This window comes from Prorops nasuta, unplaced genomic scaffold (genome assembly GCF_024137725.1).
Source record: "Prorops nasuta isolate Cenicafe-Biocafe unplaced genomic scaffold, Cenicafe_Pnas_1.2 PNAS00109, whole genome shotgun sequence".
NCBI lineage: Eukaryota > Metazoa > Arthropoda > Insecta > Hymenoptera > Bethylidae > Prorops > Prorops nasuta.
Window position 1 is genome coordinate 78,451 of NW_027116906.1, and position 23,358 is coordinate 101,808.

At 33.1% G+C, this 23,358-nt stretch overlaps 2 protein-coding genes across 4 annotated transcripts; one reads left to right on the plus strand and one right to left on the minus strand.

Moving 5' to 3' along the window:
* Positions 1 to 5,368: 5,368 nt before the first annotated feature.
* LOC136784961 (uncharacterized) lies at positions 5,369 to 11,972 on the plus strand. Of its 2 annotated transcripts, XM_066745921.1 has the most exons (6): positions 5,369 to 5,575; positions 8,142 to 8,517; positions 8,588 to 8,828; positions 9,449 to 9,792; positions 11,347 to 11,628; positions 11,709 to 11,972. In XM_066745921.1, the coding sequence occupies exons 2-6, from the start codon at positions 8,215 to 8,217 to the stop codon at positions 11,898 to 11,900; spliced, it is 1,362 nt and encodes a 453-aa protein (XP_066602018.1). In that variant the 5' UTR covers positions 5,369 to 5,575; positions 8,142 to 8,214; the 3' UTR covers positions 11,901 to 11,972. The 2 variants fall into 2 exon arrangements, with proteins under 2 accessions (XP_066602018.1, XP_066602019.1); XM_066745922.1 differs by lacking the exon at positions 5,369 to 5,575 and having other exon boundaries at positions 7,750 to 8,517.
* Positions 11,973 to 12,665: 693 nt separating this feature from the next.
* Positions 12,666 to 17,375, minus strand: LOC136784963 (transcription activator GAGA-like). 2 transcript variants are annotated; one of them, XM_066745924.1, is made up of 6 exons: positions 17,207 to 17,375; positions 16,652 to 16,841; positions 16,411 to 16,593; positions 16,069 to 16,300; positions 13,689 to 13,970; positions 12,666 to 13,502 (listed from the first exon to the last, which is right to left on the minus strand). In XM_066745924.1, the coding sequence occupies exons 2-6, from the start codon at positions 16,838 to 16,840 to the stop codon at positions 13,246 to 13,248; spliced, it is 1,143 nt and encodes a 380-aa protein (XP_066602021.1). In that variant the 5' UTR covers position 16,841; positions 17,207 to 17,375; the 3' UTR covers positions 12,666 to 13,245. The 2 variants fall into 2 exon arrangements, with proteins under 2 accessions (XP_066602021.1, XP_066602020.1); XM_066745923.1 differs by lacking the exons at positions 12,666 to 13,502; positions 13,689 to 13,970 and adding an exon at positions 14,027 to 15,768.
* Between the last annotated feature and the right edge of the window lie 5,983 nt (positions 17,376 to 23,358).

The following is a 23,358-nucleotide window of genomic DNA, read 5'->3' on the forward strand; positions in this document are numbered from 1 at the left end:
TGGATTTCTACAGGTATAGGTAATAGATCGAGCGCAGCACAGAATTCGTGATTGATTTGGGGGGGGGGGGGGGGGAGGAAAAGATGATCGTACAGTGTTATCATAATATTATGCAAGCGAATAGATTATCGGTAAGGATACATTTTTATAATAGTTTTCCCCATAAAATCTATTACCCTGACGCGTTCGGCTTAGCACGGACCAAATCTCGAACACAGTCACACAATCCAAGTTGAATAACGGTATACATTAATTAATTTCTTGAAGCTCGGCGGCGTAAAGCTCGATCGGTTACCATCCGAAGGAGTCTCTGGGTCGTTTGTATAAAAAATATAACGAGAGAATCGATGCTTACGAAAGAATCTATATAGGAACAGACTAATTTGACTGTCGTAATTAGCTTCGTTTATCGGGCCAAGCCGCGTTCGTCGTGTACGAGCTGCAGGGGCGTAGCAATCCCCATGCTGCAAACAATTAACGTTGTTCCGGTAACTTTGCCGTGATTACCGCAATTTTCGCATCGCGGCCTGCTCGTTTCCCGAACGCGGTTGTTACGCCACCATAATTTCACACTGAGCTAACGAAAATGTGACATCGAAGGTCGCCAGACGCATGAATATATACTGGACAAAAAGAGACAAACGCACATAATCCTAGAAAAATATTTACCTGCAGTTTGTGCAAAGCCTCGGAACCAGCGGTCTTCCTGCCTACAATGTTCGATCGAGGGCACTTTATAATACTCATAAAAGTCATAGTTAAAGGTTAGAAGCGTCTGCTAATTGCCACTGGATAGTCTCAAAACAGCAGTGTAATCGTGTGGCAGAATCAAAACTTACGCTGTTTCGGTCGTTTCAAAGCACTTCAAATGGTGTACTAAATTTACTTATCGTGGCTTCAACCTTTCGAGTCGTTAAATCCGGGGTCTCTCTTGGGGGGCTGCCTCAACATAATCTTAAAGCGAACGTATAATATTTCCACATATATATTCCCTTTTTTCTACAAAACCGTTAAACTATTGATTGAGAAAAAAAAATTTTTATAACAGTTTTTCTAAATATAAATATTTATCTTGATTAAGTATAGCTTTACGAATTGTTCTCTACATTTTACATTGAGGATATTTTTCTGGTAATTCTACTGCTGGAGAATTTACATACATTCTATTAGGATATAACTGTTGAAATACATTTAATTATAATTTAACACTATTATTTTTGTCATGTGAAAAGAAATGCTTCTCATATATTTCGTGAATATATGCAGGTAACTATCGTTAATCGTATATACTGAAAAATATTTCATTATGCAGATATTACTTTCAATTTCTTTTTCGAAACTTATTTCTAATGCTAACACTATAGGTGTATAAATAAGTGTGTTTAATATATTTGTGTGTTAATGTACTACATGTTTAATACTTTTAGGATTGAAGAACTCATTTCCAATTTACTATTTCTATTACATTTATTTGGTTACTTCTCGTGAATCTCACATACCTTGTCTGTAATATTGCGAAACTTATATTTAAAAGAGGAACGAGGAAAGAACTAAGTGAAATAAGGTGAAATAAAAAAAAACATTAGATACTTGTTTATTTATAGAAGTTCACATTTAAATCTGGAATAAAAATAACTCAGCTTAACTGAAAGAAAAGAAAGAATCATGAATAGTAGATAAGAGTTGCATGCTTATAAATGTTGAAAGACAAACGGGAAAAAGATAAGAAATAATGGAAATGTCTATTATGCTCAAAGGAAAACATCCCTTGCAGTAGGATAGAAGGAGGTTTAACAAAAACAGAGAGAGAGAGTCCGAATAAACCGACGTGGAAAGAAATGATAGAGAATGACAAAACAGAGCTACAAGCATTAGTAAAACGGTAAAATGCTTGGTAAGAACAAAAGGAGAAAAACAGTTACTTTCGAGTCTACTACAACCACTTTAAGTGGACACGCAGATTAGTCTGAAATATTTTTTTAACACAATAAATACTCTTTGCTAACTTTCCTTTAAGATAATACTGACATTCACGGAAAAATGATTTTCGTTATATAAACTTTTAATGCAGCAATGTAAAAATACAGTCAAGAATGAATATAGCATATTATTTATTACGATAGAACAAGTTATCTCTTAAAGACACGGATGTTATTATATTTGTTAAATTGTTATTTCTGTTAAAAAAGAGCATTCTGAGAATAAATCATGCAAATTTTTACGACATGTTTGTACTTTAAGTACTCGAGTAGTGTTATATGACCAGGAACATTCGTTTTATCGATTTACTTTGTCGCTGTAGCTATCCAAAGAAAGCTTAAACTTGTGCATTCTGCATAAAGGGCTAAAGAAGAAAGGATAAATGTTAATAAAGAGAATATAATTACTCACATCTTTTGCTCTTCTCTCCGACGGCGCCCCCCGGCAGCAAACCGGCGACAAGAACAATGGCCAAAAGCAAGAAATTCATGCTCGACCCTGGCGATGGCCTGCACCAGGGCGAGCCTTTCTTTATCACGGACATTATCCTTAGCGAGGCTTTCCGCCAGCATTCCAGCTTTTACTGAAACCTCCAGACATAACCTCAAAAGACACTCGCGGGAGAGGGAAGAAGCCGAAAGGCATAGAGCGAATGGTACGCTCGCGTTGAGGTTAGGGACTGAATTCAAGCACCTTTCTGGAAAAGGGGTGATGGAACACCAAGGAGAGCCGAGCCGGAAACGGAAACGGAGTGCGTGAAGGTACCGGCTTTCGTCGAGCTATCGTGATTGATGCTCGTCACTCGAACGCACGTACGCTATTGACATCAAGAATACTCGCCTCACCGTCGGTGAAACTCGTGGAAGGCCAAGCAGCCGATGACCGTGTTCGCGCACTCTCGTGCGTGCGTCCTATCGATCCACCGCCAAACCAAACCCCGCCAAACCTCTCACACCTCACGCCTCGCGCCATCGCCGAATCCACCCCATTCTCCAACCAACTCGCGCTCTCCTTTACTCTGCTGACTGCTCTACTACTCTACAAGTCTACAACCTTTCCCGCCATTACCAATAACCGCCATCTTGCGCATGCGTAAAATTCCTCGCGTCGCCACTGTCACCCAATTTCAAATCTACTCTCTTACAATCAATTTTTCTTTTCTTCCTACTCTCCAATCGTTCTTTCAACCCTCACAGTTATATAGAAAAAGGACTGAGCAGAACCTCGCGCCAAGTTGTAATATTGACTTTTATAAGTAGTAAAAACATTTATTAATGATTAAAAAATATACATATATGGATACTGCAGGTTCTTCCAGTTAAAACGCTCCAGAGCGTGTGGTTGCAAAAAGACGCGTATCCTCGTAACTATAAGAGATTTTAAAAATTTGGATAAGACCTTTTCTATCTTCAAATTGCCCACCATTTGCATTTAAAACTTCTTATGCGAAATTTGGATAACTATTATGGTTATAAATATTCACGTCTACCTACATTTATAATCTGCGGCGTTTCAACTGGCCGATCTTACATATACGTACCGCGTTTGCAAAATATTATCCACAATATTTATTCGTAAAAAGTTTGGAGGAAACTCCAATCCTTTGACTACATGAAGCTATCGTAATCTATTGACTGTTTTTAGATTAATTTCCTATGAAGCTATTTTTATCACACCGCATATTTTTTATTTTACCAAAAATCAAAGAAAATTATTTTTTATAATACGACGTGTTGAGTGACTCAACTTGTATATAACAACTGCCTGCTTTGAGAATTGATAAGAGAAAAATAGTAAATTCAGCGCGTCACCTATGCTGCAGATTTCTTTTGCGCTCGATAACACTATCATCGATAATGACAGTTTTTTCAGCGATGGAGGCCATATTACGTCAGGGTCATGAATATTTCAACGAAATTATACCGAGATTTCGTACACTTATCCCGAAACTATTTTCTCGACGAGACTGCTGAACTTCGGACGTAAAAATCTCTTGAAAAAAATGAAAATCAGCGAGAAGTCTCGAATACATAGCAATATCCATAGCTCAGGATATAATATAACAAACTGTACACCTAGACCACAAGCTGACTTCTTGAAAGAAAGAAAATCAACAGGCACTTTCAATGATTGATCTTGCACCGATAAAGTATCGACGCGCCTTCTAAAGATAGCGCTGCTTAATTTATGTTGCAACGCCAATTCATTTTAAATAGTTTCAATTATATAGAGTCCATCGGCTATAATACACTTAAAGGTACAGGTGCAGGAGACGTGTATTTCTGAAGCTATCGTACATATATATATATAGAATTAGACATGTTTTTATAAGACCTTTTTTAATTAAAAATAGAAAAAGGCTTCGAAAAAAGGTCTTATGCAAAAATGTAATATCTTTTACAGTTATGGAGATCATATCTTTTTACAATTATGTTGTGAGACGTTTTAAACTGGCAGTCCTTGTATAAAACTTTTAAATAATTAATCAAGGTTTGAAAGGCTTTACAATTTTCCATTTCTCCCATTTTCTTACAGGTTATTCAGTAATGTCAATTATATAATATTATATAACAAATAATTTCGTTAATAATTCTCCAAGTAGAATCATATTGCCTTTAAATTTTTAAAACTTCATGAAAAATAATTACCACACTATTGGTAACGTGATATCTGATATATTTGATGAAAAATTATTCATAACGAGCAATGGAGGAATCATATTATATTGTCAGTATAGCACTGATTTAATTTGTACATTTCATATATTACAAATACTATATATATATGGTAAAATAATAACATAATTTTTTTTAACGCATTTAAAAGTTTAGTAATTCATTCCCAGAAAATTTTGAATTAATTAACAAGTTATTTTGGGGTGTGCGTAAACAGATTAATTATTTTATATAAACCAGAGATATTCTTTAACACGTGGGTCATAGTTCGTAATTGCTCGAAATCAATTTTTCGTCATTTGTTTGTAAAATTTAAAGTGACATTGTGACAAATAAATTTAATAAACTTATTTACAAAATTGATGATAGCGATCATAAACAACATAATATAAAAGTCCAAATTTGTTCGTAGCTCTTCTGAATTTTAAACCGATTCTTTAGGTATTAGAGCAATTATTAAATTGCAATTATTTATTATAAGAGTAGATGATATATAATATGAATATGTATGTGAAAATAAAATAGATTGAAATGATAGATTTTTATAAATGATTGCAGTTTGTATAACATATGGATATAAAATTGCTGCTATTTGGGGAAGAAGGTCAGGGAGTTATCGCTGAATAAAGCTTTGCCTCCTTTTTACTCAGTAAAGATATTCTTACTAGTCGACAACCTGACTCAGAAGTAAATAGACATCACTCTATCCTTTCCTGCCCTTTCCTCCTCTGTTTACAGAAGTGTCAACACGTATCCAACTTTCTCTGTATTCCTATACTAGTGATGAAGTGTATTAAGTGTGGCTAATATTACCAATTCCTCTTAAAAAAAATAAATTCCAGTTTGTGTATAAACAATTTTTCATAAACTCTTTTTACCAGTGAAGAAGAAACATTAGCGTGTTCTGTAATAATATCTTGGTGAGATTTTAGTTAATAAAGCTATCTGTAATATAAGTGTTTTTGTGCAACGATAGTTTCAATATATTCTTCACGAATTGTAACGTGCTCTTGACAGATGCTATAAATTTACATATATAGCCTAAATAATAATTAATTATTTAATATTATAAATGAGTTATAATATCTTTTCGTTAAACTTCTTTATAAGCGAAAAGAACATTTTTTGAATACAGTCAGCGAAAGCATTATGTAATTAAATGTAGTAAATCTTTATTGATAAAATAACTATTTTTGTGCAATAACAATTTGAATAACATTCTTCACGACTAAAAAAATACTTGACAAACGTTATGTGTTTACTAGCTTATCCTGAATGATAATATTAATATTGTGTGAATCAGTTAAACGTTTTGTTAATAAAACCTATTTACCTACTATAAACCATTCAGCTTAATCGACGTGCACTCTTATAAAAAGCATTGTGAGATGTTATGTAGTAAAACTACGTATAAAACAGTTGTTTTTGTGTGTGTGCAATAACAGTTTAAATTCTCTATATACACGAAGTAAACTTATTTGACAGGTCGTAAGATAGACATTTATACATGCTGAATGATAATAATAAATTAACGTTGTAAATACGCGTGCGGCGCTACTAATATTCTTGAATTACCGAGTAAAGTAAATAAATAGATTACTTATACGAAATTACAAAAATGAAGAAACAACTTTTATCCGTAGTGTCGAGTAGAACCGCAATAAAACCTCGACTTGCTTTCCATTTAACCATTACATGTGGTTACTGGAACGTGAACGAGAAATCAGCATGAAGAATATTATTAAATTAGTGTTGTCATGACAACCAATCCTCAAAGAGATAGATAAATAGTCGCACAGTGTGGCGTTGACCGAACGTCCGGTCACATAGCGATATTTGAAGAATTGCTAAACGTCGTGCAATTACCTTTTTCGCGTGCAAGAAGATGACCCACGAAGTAGTTTACAATACACAACTGTTTATATACGTACAAAACAATGAAACTGTAATTGCATGAGTGTTTGCCTCACAAAATAATTAGTGCTGTTTCTATAAAAGTTTAGCAGAAAATAAGTTTATGTAAAATGACCTTGGACAATATTTTTGTTTTTAACTTTTGACAGTAAAATTTTGTTTTCTACTCGAGAAATATTGAGAAGCATAGGGTGTAAATTAATTGAATCAGTCGATAAAGATCTAGCTGTTCACTCGACTTTAATTAAAATCAAATTCAAGAAATTATTAGTTTGGCTTTTTTTTTAAGAGAGCTCGAGTGGCACATTGTGTTAAAGCTGCTTTCATTGTCTATGGAATCAGATTTTTTTAATTTTGGACGATTTATGTATTAGAATTAACACTTCCCTGTAAGCTCATTGAAATTTTTTAAATCGTTTAATCGAAATGTTGGCAAATTTTATTAAAGCAACTTTTGATATAGATGGACTAAGAAATATTATCTTGGCTACATTAACGTTTATATTTTTTGAAAGAAAGAATTATTTTTGACTGGAGATTATAATAAATTATCGTCTTTATACTCAATTGTATAAAAAAAGGAAGGCAGTTATAAGCTGATGTGTTATTGGACCCTTCTTTTACTTACATTTTGAAAGAGGTGATTCTGAGCGACAGATGGATGAAAAAAATAATTGTAAAGCCAAGATAAAATTTGTTCCTCTTTATAATTAAAATTAGTTTGTTTAGACATGTTTTCCAAAGTTGGATTTAGAACGGAGAATTTAAGGTGTGCAAACTTGTCTTGGATCACAATAAGCAAAATGAGCTTGAACGATAATCTTTTGAAAATTTTTTTATTTTAAAATAAAATTTTGATTTGTGTGATATTTTAACTAAAGTGTTGCAAGTTTATTTAAAAAAACACTTTGGGATTATTACATAATTATATAAGTATTATGATAATTTTTTGTTTCAAGAGCTTCTTATGTCAAGAGTGAATAAAAATCTAAGGCCACAGAGAGATTTACCTATTTTATAGCGCGGAAACCACTAAGCTCATTGTTTCGACGAAGCCGAGCAAGTGCGTATGAGAAACTCCCCGACCATTCGCTTTATAAGTCGTACCTTATCGATAGTGGCTGTTCGAGCTGCTGAAATGAGAGTTAAAATTAATAGTAATCTTAAGAGACCACACGTGCCTCGCTAATTTCGTTTGAATGAATTCAATGAAAGCGAGCAAGTGCGCGCGGAGAAAGCTCGTTTCTGAGAATACCCGCATTACACATAAATTACATATACTACCAGTGATGACAATTGGAAATGTTTTAATGATAATTAAAATCAACAATAATCTTAAAAACTCATATTTCTCTCACTAATTTCATTTGAACGAATTCAATGAAACCGAGCAAGTGCGTGCGAGAAAGCTCGGCCTCGAGCATCCACTTCGTGCGAGTCGCATGCCATCAGTAGTCATTATTGGATCCACCTAAAAGAGAATAAAATAGATAATAATGAAAAAATGCATACGTGTCTCGCGTTTAAAATAAATCCGGAAAATATTTCAACAGTCCCATCTATATTTTACAGGTGATTCCATTAGAGGTCGGGATTTAAATCGGGAAGAGAAAAATCTGAAAGTGGTGCGGAAGAGTGAAGGAAAATGTTTTCTTTGAAGGAGAGTGTAGGAAATCCGAGAATAAATTCATCTGGAGTAGTGGGGGATGAATTTGGCTGGTGGTTGAGCGATGGTGAAAAGGAAAGATTTCCAGGGCACAATATCTCTGGTTACCTACGATCTGGATTTTCCCCGAGCTCTTCGGCATCGATCAACTTCCAGCACAAGGACTCGGAGGAGAACCAGTCTTATGATTTGAATGAAAATTCATCCAACACGGAGCAAGAGAGTTCTGATGCTGAAAAAATTGATTTGTCCATTCTAAGCTGTGAAGCGAACAATGATAAGGTGTAGTTATATTTCGTAGGCTCGACTGCAGGTTAGAAATAAACGGGGAATATATTTTATTGTGTTTCAGGAAAATAATGTGAAAACAGAGAAGAACGTTTATTCAAGCTGCGAAGGGAAATTTGGGAAGAGCGAAAATATAAGTGTTGGCAAGGAAAGGTTAGCCCGTTTTTACGAGTACAGCAGCAGTAGCAGCATATCGGCTACTTCCTATATGTCGTTTTCTTCAGGATTGGGAGATAACGAAAGTTCGCGAAAGGCACGTCGCTGCCGGCGGCGGCTTAACTATCTCATCGACTCGAAGCAAGTCGGTACGCATGAGCTACTTTCTTATCCCCTCGAGCGATCCACGTACGATTCTCTTTCGAGATGCAACAGGATACTCCAGATTCCGCACAGCCAAGGTTACCGAGGCTAACTGCGACAAAATATATCACCCCACCTATTGGTTGCACCTACTAACCCACCTTCGTGTCAAATGTTTTTCCAATTAGCTCACGATTCATACGTAAATCACTTTAAAGTCTCAAACACTTCCGACAAAATAACTGAGAAATTTTTCTATTCCACTTTTCTCCTCTTTGCTTTATTCTTGATAAACTACAGGGTACGTATTATACAGCGCAGCATTGTAGCTTAATATACTCTGCTGGATGCAAATATCACCCTAGTTATCTCTATATGCTCTAATAACACATACAATATGTGCATAACGTTTCAATAACGTATCAATTATAAATTGAGCAACTCCAGAAACCTTCCTGTTGATATTTGTTAATTTCCATGTATATTATACTCTCGTATCAAAGTTGCTCCAAATGCTCGCACGATTCATCCCTAAATTGTTGAAAGAAAATCACAAGTTTTATATGTGAAAATGTGAAAAATTGCATGATTTCTGTCCCGTTGATTTTTCGCGAACATGTATTAGGAGCATCGCAGTTAAAGGCATTGCTAAATCCTGACGTACCGGAATGTCGAAGGCTGGCAGCGGAGACCAGACGACGGAGGAGCATTTCTGGTTCTAGAACGAGCTCCGCCAACAAGCACACGGAGGAAATAGCATTCAAGTCTTTCAGTCCGGAATTACCAAGGAGCGTATCCAGTTACGAACTCAGCTATGAGAAGTCGATGACGGGCCATTCTTCCCTCGAGGACTCTTCTGGTATCCAGAGCAACGACTGGAGCCTCGAGGATCACAGCGACACGCACATTAACTCCATTTCGCGCTACGAAGATTCACCGAGCTCTAGGAATCATCGGAATCTCTACAAAGTACGCGTATAATATTCAACACTTAGCTTCAATTAAATACAATAGTATCTTAACACGCAAAGACTATACCAGGCATCCATTTGCATATAAGCTGTTATAGCCAAAAAATTATAGCTTGTAAAATGTTTTAGATATTGTGTGTGAAAAGAATCTCTTTCAGATACTGGCTAAAAAATATAGAAATGGTTTATTGCTCTTATTATACACTCTATGTTATCAATTTTATTTACTCTTTTGTTAAATTACACTTTGGAAATGGATGTAACAACACAGTAACTTGTAAAGACTTTTCGCCTCAATATTACTGTGAAACGTCTTTAAAAGTTGAGTGGTATTAGGGAAATTTTGCGATTATATATGTACGCTTTGTATTTAAAAGACTTACGTCATCCGATAGTGTAGGATAGATCAATGATAGATTTCCACAAAAATACGTTTATTCTCAATTTCAATTATAATCTATAAAGCTTCTAACATTCATGATTGAGCTCTCGCCTGTGGACTGCTCCGTTCTTTCTTCTCCTTCATTAGAGTCTTTTTCTTCACCATTATCGTCAACCTTCAGAGCACATGTCAGTTCTTTCATACATGTACAGTGCCGAAAGTTTCGTCGTCCATCAAATAGCCTCTTCCTCCTTCTCATTTCTAATTTTCTAACAGCAGTTTAATCATTTGTCCCAATCATCTTACTATCTCAATCATAACATCAAGTGCGATGATTCTAAAGTTTCTTAACCTTTATAACTATACCGACATGCTAATTTATCAGTATATAACAACAAACATATGTGGTCAAGCTATCTTACTACCACAAAACAATGTCATAATTACAATTTTATTTGTATTATTAATTCTGAAATATTCTAAATAATATCTTTATATTTCATATTTCATCCTATACAACACAAAGTCGTCAAAAGATGATTAAATATTACGTCTATTGCACTGATTTTTGCCACCCGAAAGATGATAGAATTCAGACGTGCTTCAGTCGATTCTAGTTAAAGATCATATGGATTGGATGTGTTGTAAATTTCTGATTGTAAAATGTAATCAAGATAACAATTTTGAGATACGATTCACTTTTTTATATCGTTATTATTATTGAATTATTAGATGTGAAGTGCATAAACAAGTCTTTGTGGAAGTTAGAGAAAGTGGGATGGTGGGTATACATTTCCCTATCGCTATGTAGCGTAAAATACTATGATCAATCGTATGCCTGGCATGTTAATTGGTAGCAAAAGTAAGAAGACTTATAAATTTGAGTCAATATATGTAAGCTGGAATTGTCGCAGCCATGCACACCATGCCGACTTTGTTAGTTACAGGTTGACTGTTGCAGTATTTCATTTATATTTTATTTTGCATCGACCCGAATATTCATCTCAAGGCAATCATACAGTCATACATTTACTATTTTGGACAAACGTGTTTAAATTTAAAATGAACAAAAGTAGACATCCAAATCAATAGCTCTTGAACGATATTACGTACGTTATGTCTTCTTCAATTATTATAGTGTTGCACACTATTTGTTTTATATACACGAAGAACGCGGGTATCGATCCAGTTGAATTTATCCTGAGAGGATTGGAACGTGATCCTAGAATAGCTACGGTACTTCTGGAAGATGATCGCTTCGTTGGAAAAATCTCTCCTCACAATCAGTTGACTCGACTGGCGCTAGCGATAGAAACGGATGGGTATACCCCAGCCACATCGAACCATACCGAGCTTCTCATGGTTCAACAGCTACGTGAAAAAATTCAGCAACTCCAAAATACCAGTAAAGATATACACAAGGATATCTGTGCTCTCCGTAAGGACTTTCAGGTAAAGCCTTTAATTTAAACTTAACAACTTGATTTGTTTGCAGAACATAATCTTAAAGGAGAAATTCATTGATTTTTTAGTCCGAAGAAGAAAAACTGGCAAACCTGAGATTAGATGCTAGCAGATTGCATGAAGATATTCACGAAGTGCGATATCTCGATGATTTATTAAATATGTTGCGAGGGGAGCTCGATAAAATTTCCCGAAGAAATTGGCCCTTCGCCATAGGTCGAGCTGATTATCATTCAGAAGAATTTAATTTGGTTATATAAAATACAAATACACTCATCAATTATACATTCTTTTATATATTTATTATAAGAAAAAACTGCATAATTTTATATCAGCAAATTTAAACTTTTATTACGTCTTATTTTTATCATACAATATAACAAATTTGTAAATATTACCAGTTTCAGTGTTTAAATGTGTGAATGTAATGAAATAATTGAAACATTGTCCAATATATTCTATTCATTTTATGGATGAATAAAGTTAAATTTAATAATAATAATCTTTACGTCTATTAATATACTAAAAATACAACTATATGTATTTGTGTACCTGAATTAAGTAGCTCGACTGTCCAACAAGCCCGGCATATAGTGTAACTATACAATGCCATGTGGCAATATGTGGTACACATGCACATCATTAGCACTATCTATCGGTCAAGTTTGTCATTCTTAAAGCGACATTTTCCATATATACATATATCTTTTTGAAATTTTGATTTCTGTTGAAATAATGCACATTGTGGATAAAAAAATGTCGAAAAATTTAATGAAAAAGTACTCAATTAATATTTATAACATGAAAACTATGCAACATAATGAAATAATCCAACGTAGTTCTATAGATAATAGCTCTAAAAATATATTTAAATTACCAAGCCGGTCGAAGTTTTATTCCACTTCTCTTTAAAGTTTTACGATATATGTTGTATATATTTGATTAGAGTATATGCTAGAATATACGCTGTGTGCGAATCGAAAGTACTTAAACGTTTTTTCATAAAATAATTTTTAAACTATTAATTTTGTGATCCGTAAAGTATATTTTAAATAAAAAAAAAATTATTTTTTAAAAATTGTTAAATTGTCGAACCCTTTAAATTTACATCTTCCTCAAATTTTCCAATCTTAATCGAATAGCTGAGCTACTTTCAAAGTGAAATATTGAAGACTATTTATAAGATTATTTTGATAACACATTAAGTAAAAGTACAGCTTTTCATGCCTATTTTGAGGAATGAAAATGACGTTTTGTCGACAAATGGGGGGAAAGTAATTCCAGCGGAGCGAAAAGTAGTCCAATTGGAGGAAATATTGAGCGGGGGAGGGGGAGGGGAGGAGTAAATTATTTTCATCCCACCGAAATATGTGTGGAAGACTGTACTTCTCCTCGCTTATTATGAAAAACAGTATGTTAACCGCGGGGAGAGATCAATTTCGACAAAGTACAAAGTTTGAATGCACTCTGCTACATTAATATCCCTCGCCTACGGCTCGGGTATCGGTCTGGTCTCGTGCATTCCAAATTTGCACCTCTTCGGAAATTGCTAACTTTTTCCCCTAAATTAACAGTGTAACTATATTCTTTATAAATTGAATCAATTTATACAAGGTCCGAGCGTTCGTGCCTCATTTGTTTGAATGCATCCTGATAGACTCCAGCACGTAAGAAATCATCGTGTCGAAAAGCGTTGTGCGCTGTTAAATTTACAGATGGTAGCGGTGGTAACAAACAGTTTATCATATTTTCCGAATATATTCCATTATTTGGTGGGCCCATCGATATTGAAGCATTACTGGCAGCCAATATCCCTGGGTGACTCTGATTATTGCATCCCAGCATTGTACTTGGTAATTTTCCTAAGTAACATGTTAAAAAGTTAAATAATGTATAATTTTACTATATGTTGTGCGAGAAGCTAATTAAAGCGCACAATTCCTTATATCGCATAACAGAGTCTAATGAATTTTAGATACAATGGTCCGTACAAATAATACTAAAACAATCATAAACTTTGTTCTAATTATTACAAGCATTTTATTCACCTGGAATACTAGAATTTGACGTAGAAGAATTCGTATTACATAATAAACCAGAAACATTTTCGGATGATCTTAGTAGGCTGACCTCAGCAGCTCTTTTTAATAATCGATAATTTGATAAATCAGAATGTCTTTCTATTTTCCTGTAAATGGATTTATTGCTTGATCCAAAATGTAATAGCTCCAAGTGTCTCCTTAAGTTCCGGGATTGACGTAAAATTGCACCACATAATGGACACGTCGTTGGTTGATCAGATACAGTTCTTCCTTTGGATTGGCCCTCCCCTAAAATTTTGGAAAAATATACACTCAAAAAAAGAATTTATATATATGATTTTATATTTAACAATTTAATGATTATAATTTTCCTATTTTCATTTAATATTCTACTGTCAATATTTATTTTCATTAATCTTGTCACAAAATTACTAAATTCATTAGGGTAGATCCAGATTAAAGTAATTGTACTCGTACGAAGGCCATTCGTGCTCTAATTCCCTAGTTTGTATAAATCTTTTGTGCATAAAAGGTAACAGAATACTAAAGTATTGACGCACGAATAGCGTTCATGCACGCAAAAATGCTCAAATCTGGATTAACCCTCAGCATAACCTAGGATTATATCAAATAAGAGTTTCATATACAATAAAATGTTTTTTTATTTACATATGCAAAATGGATGATGTAATTTACATGTAATGCTTACCCTATTTTCCAATAATATAAATGTTATGATCAAATTAAGCATTGGAAGTAAAATCTTTTCTCTTATCAATATTATTACTAATTATATTCACATAAATACTAAAAATATTGTATATACCCATTAAATAAATGTGAAACAGAAATAAATATGAGTCTATTTGAATCTTTAAATATAGCATTATAAAGCTTAATAACTGTTATTTTACAAATGTAGCATTTATGTTTAAATAAAACATAAAAATCGCTATTCCATAAAAAATAAAAATAGTCGATAGTTATCTTACACACTAAGATGGAAGAACATCAAATATAATATGCATAACTAAATATTAAAATACAATATCGCACTTGCCTTCGCTATTACCAAGCAAAATACCCTTAAAAAATTCTCATAATGAGACTAAAAATTCATAAACTATACAGGTAGCATAACAATTATCCGAATATGCTAAGAAATAAAATCTTTCAAATAACAAATTGATTTATGCACAATAATTTTGCAAAAATAAGAAAAATTTTGTTGTATTTGAGAAGTAAAAATTATATTTCTCTTATATTTAAATCTGCTGTGCAAATTAATTAAAATATTAATAACATATGTGCTATTAAATTTAAGTTAAGAAAAAATATTGTATGTGATTTGGTTAAAAATAACTTACTTCATTAATCGCCAGCATTTACAAATTTACTAAAAAATATTTATTCCAATAATATGCACAGCACTGTTTGTTATAAAAAAATAACAGCTATTTTTTTATTTTCAGTCTTTTAATGTATTTTCATCTAGCTATTGGAGAGGGAATGTTACTGTGAGGTGAAACATTTGAGGTTTGCAACGTAGGAGAAGGGAGCGGACTGGGCTTACAAACAATTTGCTCGCAATTGTTTGCTCCATCAGCTCCATAACTGTTTGACTGCCCAGTGTATCCAGGAAGTTCGACTTCCGGCTTTATCTCAATCATCATAGGATCTGTTGCAGAATTTTGGTTAGCACTGCTGTTAAACCTATACTTGCAAGATGAGAGCAGATGTCTACGCAAATTTCTTGCTTGTCTTAAAGTTGCACCACAAAGAGGACAGATACCAGGACAGTCCGAAGCTCCTCGGATTTTTGTTGAGTTAAGCTGCCCTAAAGAAGCTCCTGAAGTTGAAGTTGAGTTACCCATTAGTGGAGATCCAGAAAAGGTTGCATTCAAGGAGCCAGGAAATTGAGGTATATGCAGCGGTGAATATTGCTGCATTGGTAAAAGTGTATGCAGATTAGGCTCGCTATCTGATACCTCTTGGGATAACTGTGAGTTTTCTGCTACCACTGGTTCTGCCTGCTGTGATGCTGGTGAATGGCAACTTCGATGATTCAATAACTCGGACCGATCAGCTGTTAACAGACACAAACACAATGATGCCATGCAAGGCTGAACTGATTTCACTTTTTCTGAAATAATTTTGTTTAAGTATAACATGTCCAATTATTGCAGTTCATCCCGTTTGATGGTTGTGCTTGTCTCCATTTTGTAACAGAAGTTTATCAAAAGCTATACTCGAAAAACATTTGACGGACATAAAGCAATTGAACATTTTATAGTCTTCTATTCTTTAAACTGGTGTCATGAGACAATAATGTTTAAATATTACAGAAAGCTACTTAGGACTAATGCTTTTCGAACAAATATATTACCTGAATCACTATGATTTGTAGCCTCTTCCTCCTTTTGGTATCTAGTTCTTGAATCATCTATCTCCATTTCCTTATGTTCCACTTCAGCAGCACCCACTGCTCTTTGCCACTTTCCACATGTAGATTTTCTTCTTTTCTTTCTTCTTCTTATAGGAAGACATGAATTAGCAGTTTCTTTATTAAAACTATCATTGGTCGCTGGTATAGCTGAAACTGGTACTTCTTCTCCATTCTAAATCAACAATGTTAAGTATGAAATAATTATATTTAAATTTTCAAATATTACAAGTAAGTTGTTCTTTAATATTGTTAGGTCATAAAAAAATGAAATATAAATCTTACCTCAGTTAATATTGTTGGAGGGGTTAGACCATGAATACTTAAACAATGAGCTGCTTGAAGAAGAGAAGGTAACTGTGATGGCTCTACACTTACTTCTCCACGATAAACAAATTCTAATAGCAACTCCAAATCGTCTGCTTCAACACCAGCTAGCATTACCACAGGGTGTTGGCAGGGTGTACTCTATATAAAAATTTGTTGACGGTTAAATTAAATCATTCTGTAGAAAAAAGTAAATTACCTTTAATAAATCCAATAAAAATGGACTTGCTGCACATAATACAATTTTATGTGCAGGAAAGCTACGTCCACCAGCGGCTAAAGTTACATCAACGAGATCGCCATGTCCACGAAGTAATTGAACAGCTGAAGCCAAAGATGAACTGAATTCTCCCCAGGATAAACTATAAAGTTGGCTGCTGCTACCCATACTAAAATATATAAATAAAACTATAAGCAACTAATTAACATATAAGATACTTATTATTTTAAAAATAAATTTGCATGGCTTCTCATTAGCTCTCCTATTAAATATCAATGAATTTTTTACTTTAAAAAAAAATTTAATAAAACTACATTTGTAAGGAACAAATATGTATATATTCATATACCATGTATATATGCATATTATGTTCTCCTCTTATCTCTCTCAATTAATACCCCCCACCCCATTAAAAATCTCCTCGGCGTCCTCTTTAAGATAACCTATTAATATTAAAACTTTATACTTCACATAACACATAAGTAATTAATAGAAAATACTCTATGTAAGATTATTGTACAAAACTGACATTACCTTGTATTTGTTTCAAAGGAATTCGAGTGAAAGTTCGTGGATAGAAAGTTAAGGCAGGTTAACAAGTATCACACCAAAATGTTATTTGAATAAAGACATGGAAAATTCATTTAACATCACTATAATGAATATTGCAAATGGCTTGTAAAAACTTTATTGTTAATTTAGAGTTACTTCACTTAGTGCGATGAAGTACACAAAAGTAAATTGAGATTCAAACACTGTCAGAAACTATCGCATATCGCATACGTCACATTGTAGATTGTGCTGCCACCATAGAAACGCACTAATAAAGGTAGAAATAAAAAATATGTATATTGTATGCACACAAAGCTGAAATTCATATATGTATACTTCACATACAGTCATATAACATTACATTATATACACGCCACCAGATGTATAACACACACACAGATATTGTAGGCGAGAGAGATGTAACTATACAGAACTTGCAGCTATATAGTAAGCAAGCACCTTTCTCTCTGTCTGGTAGCAGCACCTAGCTGCTCCTGAAGCAGACAGCGCTCACTAAAATTATGTGTATAGAAAAAAGTAGTTTTATTTTTCAATCAGGTCAGTTAGGACACAAAGTAATCTTGTTCTTGTAAATCTTTTATTAAACAGTTTTACAAAAATTAGGTTTATTACAATAAGATATAGAGAAGGAAGTTACCAATAACAGATAGAAAAAGGTAGAGAGAAATAAAAAACGCAACTAACTGACATCTGCGCACATAACAAAGTACATCGTATAAAAAAAAAACCGGCGGGAATTATAAATACATTAATTGTTATTTATTTGTAGCATCGTATGTTATTTGTTATACAGCCCTGTAATATAATTGCAGCAGTAATGATAATAAGAGGAAATTCAGTTTTGACAGGACAATATTAACAGATTTTAATGAAATTCATTTTATTGGAGTCTTAATTATATATTTAATTAGAAAAGTTATAAAAAATTCCTCACTTTTTTGAAACTTTATTTGTATTTATAGCAGTCATTATTGAAGTTTTGATTGTCGTAATTTACACTAATAGATAATTGTACACATACCATGAAGAATGCATTCATCATGTATACTATATAGTTCTTTATCACGAAGGTACGATGTATACTATACACAATACTTTTACCCTATGTACTATACTAAGGGTCGTGTCGATACTCGATAGATGAAACCAGGGCGATTACTGTAGTAGAGCTGTAACTGTAAAGTGAAGTGAGTGTAGTGTTGCCGGCGTCCGCTTGACGCACCGCGCTCGCGCATGTAATACTAGTGCATAAACTAAACTACTCACTCGAACGAAAGAAGGGAAAGAAGAAGCACGTGGTTCATATAGAGTCCCAGAGAGGCTATCTTCAACGGCCTGCGGGGTTGAATGGTATAAAGCAGCATAATATATTTAAAGTATAAACAATTTTGTCTCTATTAAGTAAATCTAAGCACATCGAACAATAGTTATATCATTACCGGTTAGAAACTACTTGGGTTGAAGGTCTAACCTTCTCCCCGGGAGTTCATATAACCACTCAGCCTGAGCATTACAAAATCATTCGTTAAAAATTATATTGTCTTATGAATTCTGAGAAATTTAATAAGAAATAGTGATATAAGCAGACGAAATCAAGTGATTAGCTTTCTGCCAGGAATCTTACAACAGAAGAACAAGTAAATTTACAAAAAAAAAAAAAAAAACCAATATGGAGTTCATCAAACATTCCAATAATATGCATATAAGCGAAAATGGCCAGGAAGGCTACTCCTCAAGAAATGAGACAGAAGATAGAAGAGATATTCAACAAAACACAAAATACATCAATAAAGCAAGGGAACAAATGGAAAATAGATACAATGGAGATCATACAGGCCCATATGTAGTAAACCTGATTTCATCAAGAGAAGCAGATAACCTAGGTAATTACCATCTAATGAAGGTAAGCCAAATAATTAAATCATATTTTAAGGAAGATTACAGCTTATCAAAGGTGAACTACAATACTATAAAAATTAAGCTCAATAACTACAAACATGCAAACAAATTGGTGGAGTTACAATATAAAGTGGAACATCGTGACTGGATTTTCTATATCCCAAACAACGCTATAGCTAGAATTGGAATAGCAAGGTACGTTCTTACAGACTTAAGTCTGGATGAAATTAAAAATGATATAAACTCCAATAAAAACAACTCCCAAGCCATTTCCTTGGAACGCCTAACAAGATGGGACCATACTAACAAAGTACCTATTCCCACAAATACTATAAAGATAACATTCCTCACTAATATTCTGCCTTCATATATATATATTTTTAATGTGAAACTAAGGTTAAAACCATTTATTGATAGGATCAAAAAATGTCAGAAATGCCAAAGATTCGGTCACACCAAGATACAGTGTCGTGGACATGAAAGATGTCAGAAGTTTGCAGGGGACCATACACAGGACAAATGCACAAACAAAATTAGATGTGGAAACTGCCACAAAATAAATGAACATGAAAGCCTCAGTAATCTGTGTCCTACGCTTAGATACCTTAAATTAATAAAAAAGGTAAGAGCCTATAATAACTGTAATAATAAAGAAGCGAAAAAGTTTATAAACGGACAAAGATTCACTACTGAATTTGAAATAGATAGTTACTTTGAAAGGTCTAACAACGATAAAAACAACTACTTATTCGAATGGATTAATATATATATGGAGAAAAGGAATAATAATATGACTTTTACAACCAATAATAATGAAACAACAGAAGAATTGATTGCATATCAATCGGAAACAGTTCCATCAAAACATCAAGAAGACAAATTAAATAAAAAAGTCTCAAGAAAGAAGGAATATATGGGAAACAAAGAAGAACATGAAGAAACCCACACACCAATAAGCATACCGGAGATATATCAAGATATAGATATTGATAAAGAAATTAATCCAGAAAGGGAGAAAATGATTATCCAAGAAATGGAACCCTCTGAAACAATTAATTCTAACATAGATATTTCCCAATCATTGGAAGATTTTGTTTTTGCTGAATTAAACAATATTAAGGAATCAATTAAGGATAGTACAAGTACTCAAGAAATTTCAGATTTCAATTATAATTCTCAACAATCAGAGAAACTAAATTCACCTCATGATGTAATCAACGTACTAGATATTAACACTAAGAAACAAGACCACATTTCAAAATTGCCTAAAATAACAAAAATATCGAAAAGAAATACTGATCATATAATTAAAAAGAAGAAAACGGATATTAGAGACCTGGCCCGCAATTTATATTTTCATAAAGAAGGGTAAATAATAAGGTTAAACTAAATAACAAACAATAAAAATAATAACATTACACAAACGAAAGGATTAACCAACTAAAATGAGCCAAAAAAAAAAAAAACTCAGATATGGTAGTAACATTAACCCTATGGAACTCAAGAAGTATTAAATACAAAAAAGGTTCGGTGTTACAAATTATCAATAACAACAACAGTGATATAATCTGTCTAACGGAAACATGGCTCTCACAAAATGATGCATTTTACATTAATGGATATAAGATAAATAGAAAAGACAGGGATAGTAATGGAGGGGGAATAGCTACACTTATAAGAAATGATGTGTTAGCATACACAGTTCCTCTAGACACAAGTAAAATTAGCATAAAAGAAATAAACTGTACCAAAATATCAATCAAAAATCGAAGCATATATATAGTGCTTATATATAATAAGCCAAATAACTATATAAGAGAAACAGAACTTAACATCCTACTAAAGGAAATTGAGGCAATCACAAAAAATAAAAAGAATTTTATAATACTGGGAGACTTAAACTGTCAACACAACAATTGGGGATGCTCAAGAAACAATTCTAACGGAATTACACTAAATAAATTTCTGGAGAAAAATGACCTTATAGTAGCTAATAAAAATAAATCCACCCTAAACAGTCACCCAAACATTACAAGTATCCCAGATGTAATAATACTTCACAAAAACTTCCCAGAAATAGATTCATATATGACTATGGTGGATGAAGTTAACTATGATAGCGATCACTATCCAATCACGATTAAATTGTCATTAGGAGATTACAATGAAAATATATCATACAGGAAAAAGATAAATCACAAAAAATTAAATACCAGCATATTCGACAAAGAAATAAATAGCGAAATAGTAGCTTCGGAAATCAACAACAATAATTTCTTAATAGAATATAATACTCTATACAAAACATTAATAGAAATAATAATAGAAGCAAGGGGATTATATGATGACCAAAACAACTTAAAATTACAGATGAAAAAGAAAAATAAAAAATCTATTCCGAAATCATGGTGGGACGACGAATGCAAAGAAGCTTGGTTATTGAAAAACATTGCATATAAACATTACTTATTAAACACATCCCAACAAAACCTAGAAATTTATAATGAAAGGAATAAGGATTTTACAAAAATAATAAGAAATAAAAAACGTGATTCATTTAATAATTTTATTGAAGGTATAAATTTCAAAACATCGATAAAAGAAGTTTGGAATAAAATAAAAATGCTAAAAAACTCAAGATACTTAGGAGAAAATATCATAATAGAAGCCCCATTAGAGAAATCACTAATGAACACTATACGTGATTTGATACCACCAACAGTTAATATACTACCAGACTTTAAAACCAGACAAGACCTATACACAGAAAATAGTGGAACCTTCACTCCAACATGTAAATGGGACAACAGCAACATCACCCTAAAGGAATTGGATTTCGCCATTAAGAATCTAAAACCTTCCTCGTCTCCGGGAAGAGACATAATTGATAACAAAATCCTTAAGAGATTAAACCTAAATTGGAAAAATAGATTACTATCTATATTTAACCAGATACTACAAACAGGAGATTTTCCCAAACAATGGAACGAAATGGACACAATCCTATTAAAAAAGGATAAATCAGATAAATTCAGGCCAATATCTCTACAAAGTTGTGTGAAGAAACTATATGAAAAAACCTTAACAGAGAGGCTAAAGAAATATATTGAATTAAACAAAATTCTACCAGACTATCAATTTGGCTTCAGAACAAGTAAATCATGCAATGACTGTCTGATAATATTTTCATCCCACATATATCAGGCATTCATAACCAGATCCAATCTAATCGCTACATTCCTAGATATTCAGGCAGCATTTGACAAGGTTATACCACACATCCTAATTGAAATCCTTAAAGAACTCCATATACCTGAAAATATTCTTAAATATATATTCCACACACTAATAGACAGAAATATAAAATACTATTATAACAATACATTCATTACAGAAGGCAACTCATCTATTGGAGTACCGCAAGGCTCCTCACTAAGCCCAATACTGTTTAATATATACGTCAGCAAACTGCAGAAAGGATTGACGGGAAATTGTAAAATGATGCAATACGCGGACGATATAATAATATATACGATAGAGACAAACCTAGAAAAAGCAACATTGGACATGAAGGAATCGATAAACAACATTCATCAATACCTAAAGGATATAGGTATGAAGATATCTGTAGACAAGTCTTCACTGATGCACTTCACAAGGAAAATATCTGTAAATAAAATAAGAGAGTTACAAGTAAACTTTGGCAAAATCAAATTTGTAACTAAACAAAAATTCTTAGGTGTCACATTTGATGAAAAACTACTATGGGACCAGCACTTTAAATCAGCAAAAGGAAAATTCATCCCAATGTTCAATCTGATAAAATGGCTCACACACTCCAAATGGGGATGTAATCCAGAAACCTTACTGAAAATCATTAACACCCTAATAAGACCGAAAATAGAATGGGGGTCCATAATATTCCTAAATCCTTCTAATAATACGGTTCTTAACTCATATGATAGTCTAACGCTAACAATAATAAAGAAAGTTCTAGGGATTTTCCCATCTGCATCCAATAATATAGCATGGTTCTTATCCAATGACATTAATATACTAGCCAAGACTAAGATTAATCTAAATAAAATGATACTATACAGACTAACTATAGCCAATCACCCAACCATACTAGCAATTAAGGAACTAGACAATCTAATCAAATCCAACCAACATACATCAAGAAGATATATTCCATTCTATATATACTCCTTTAG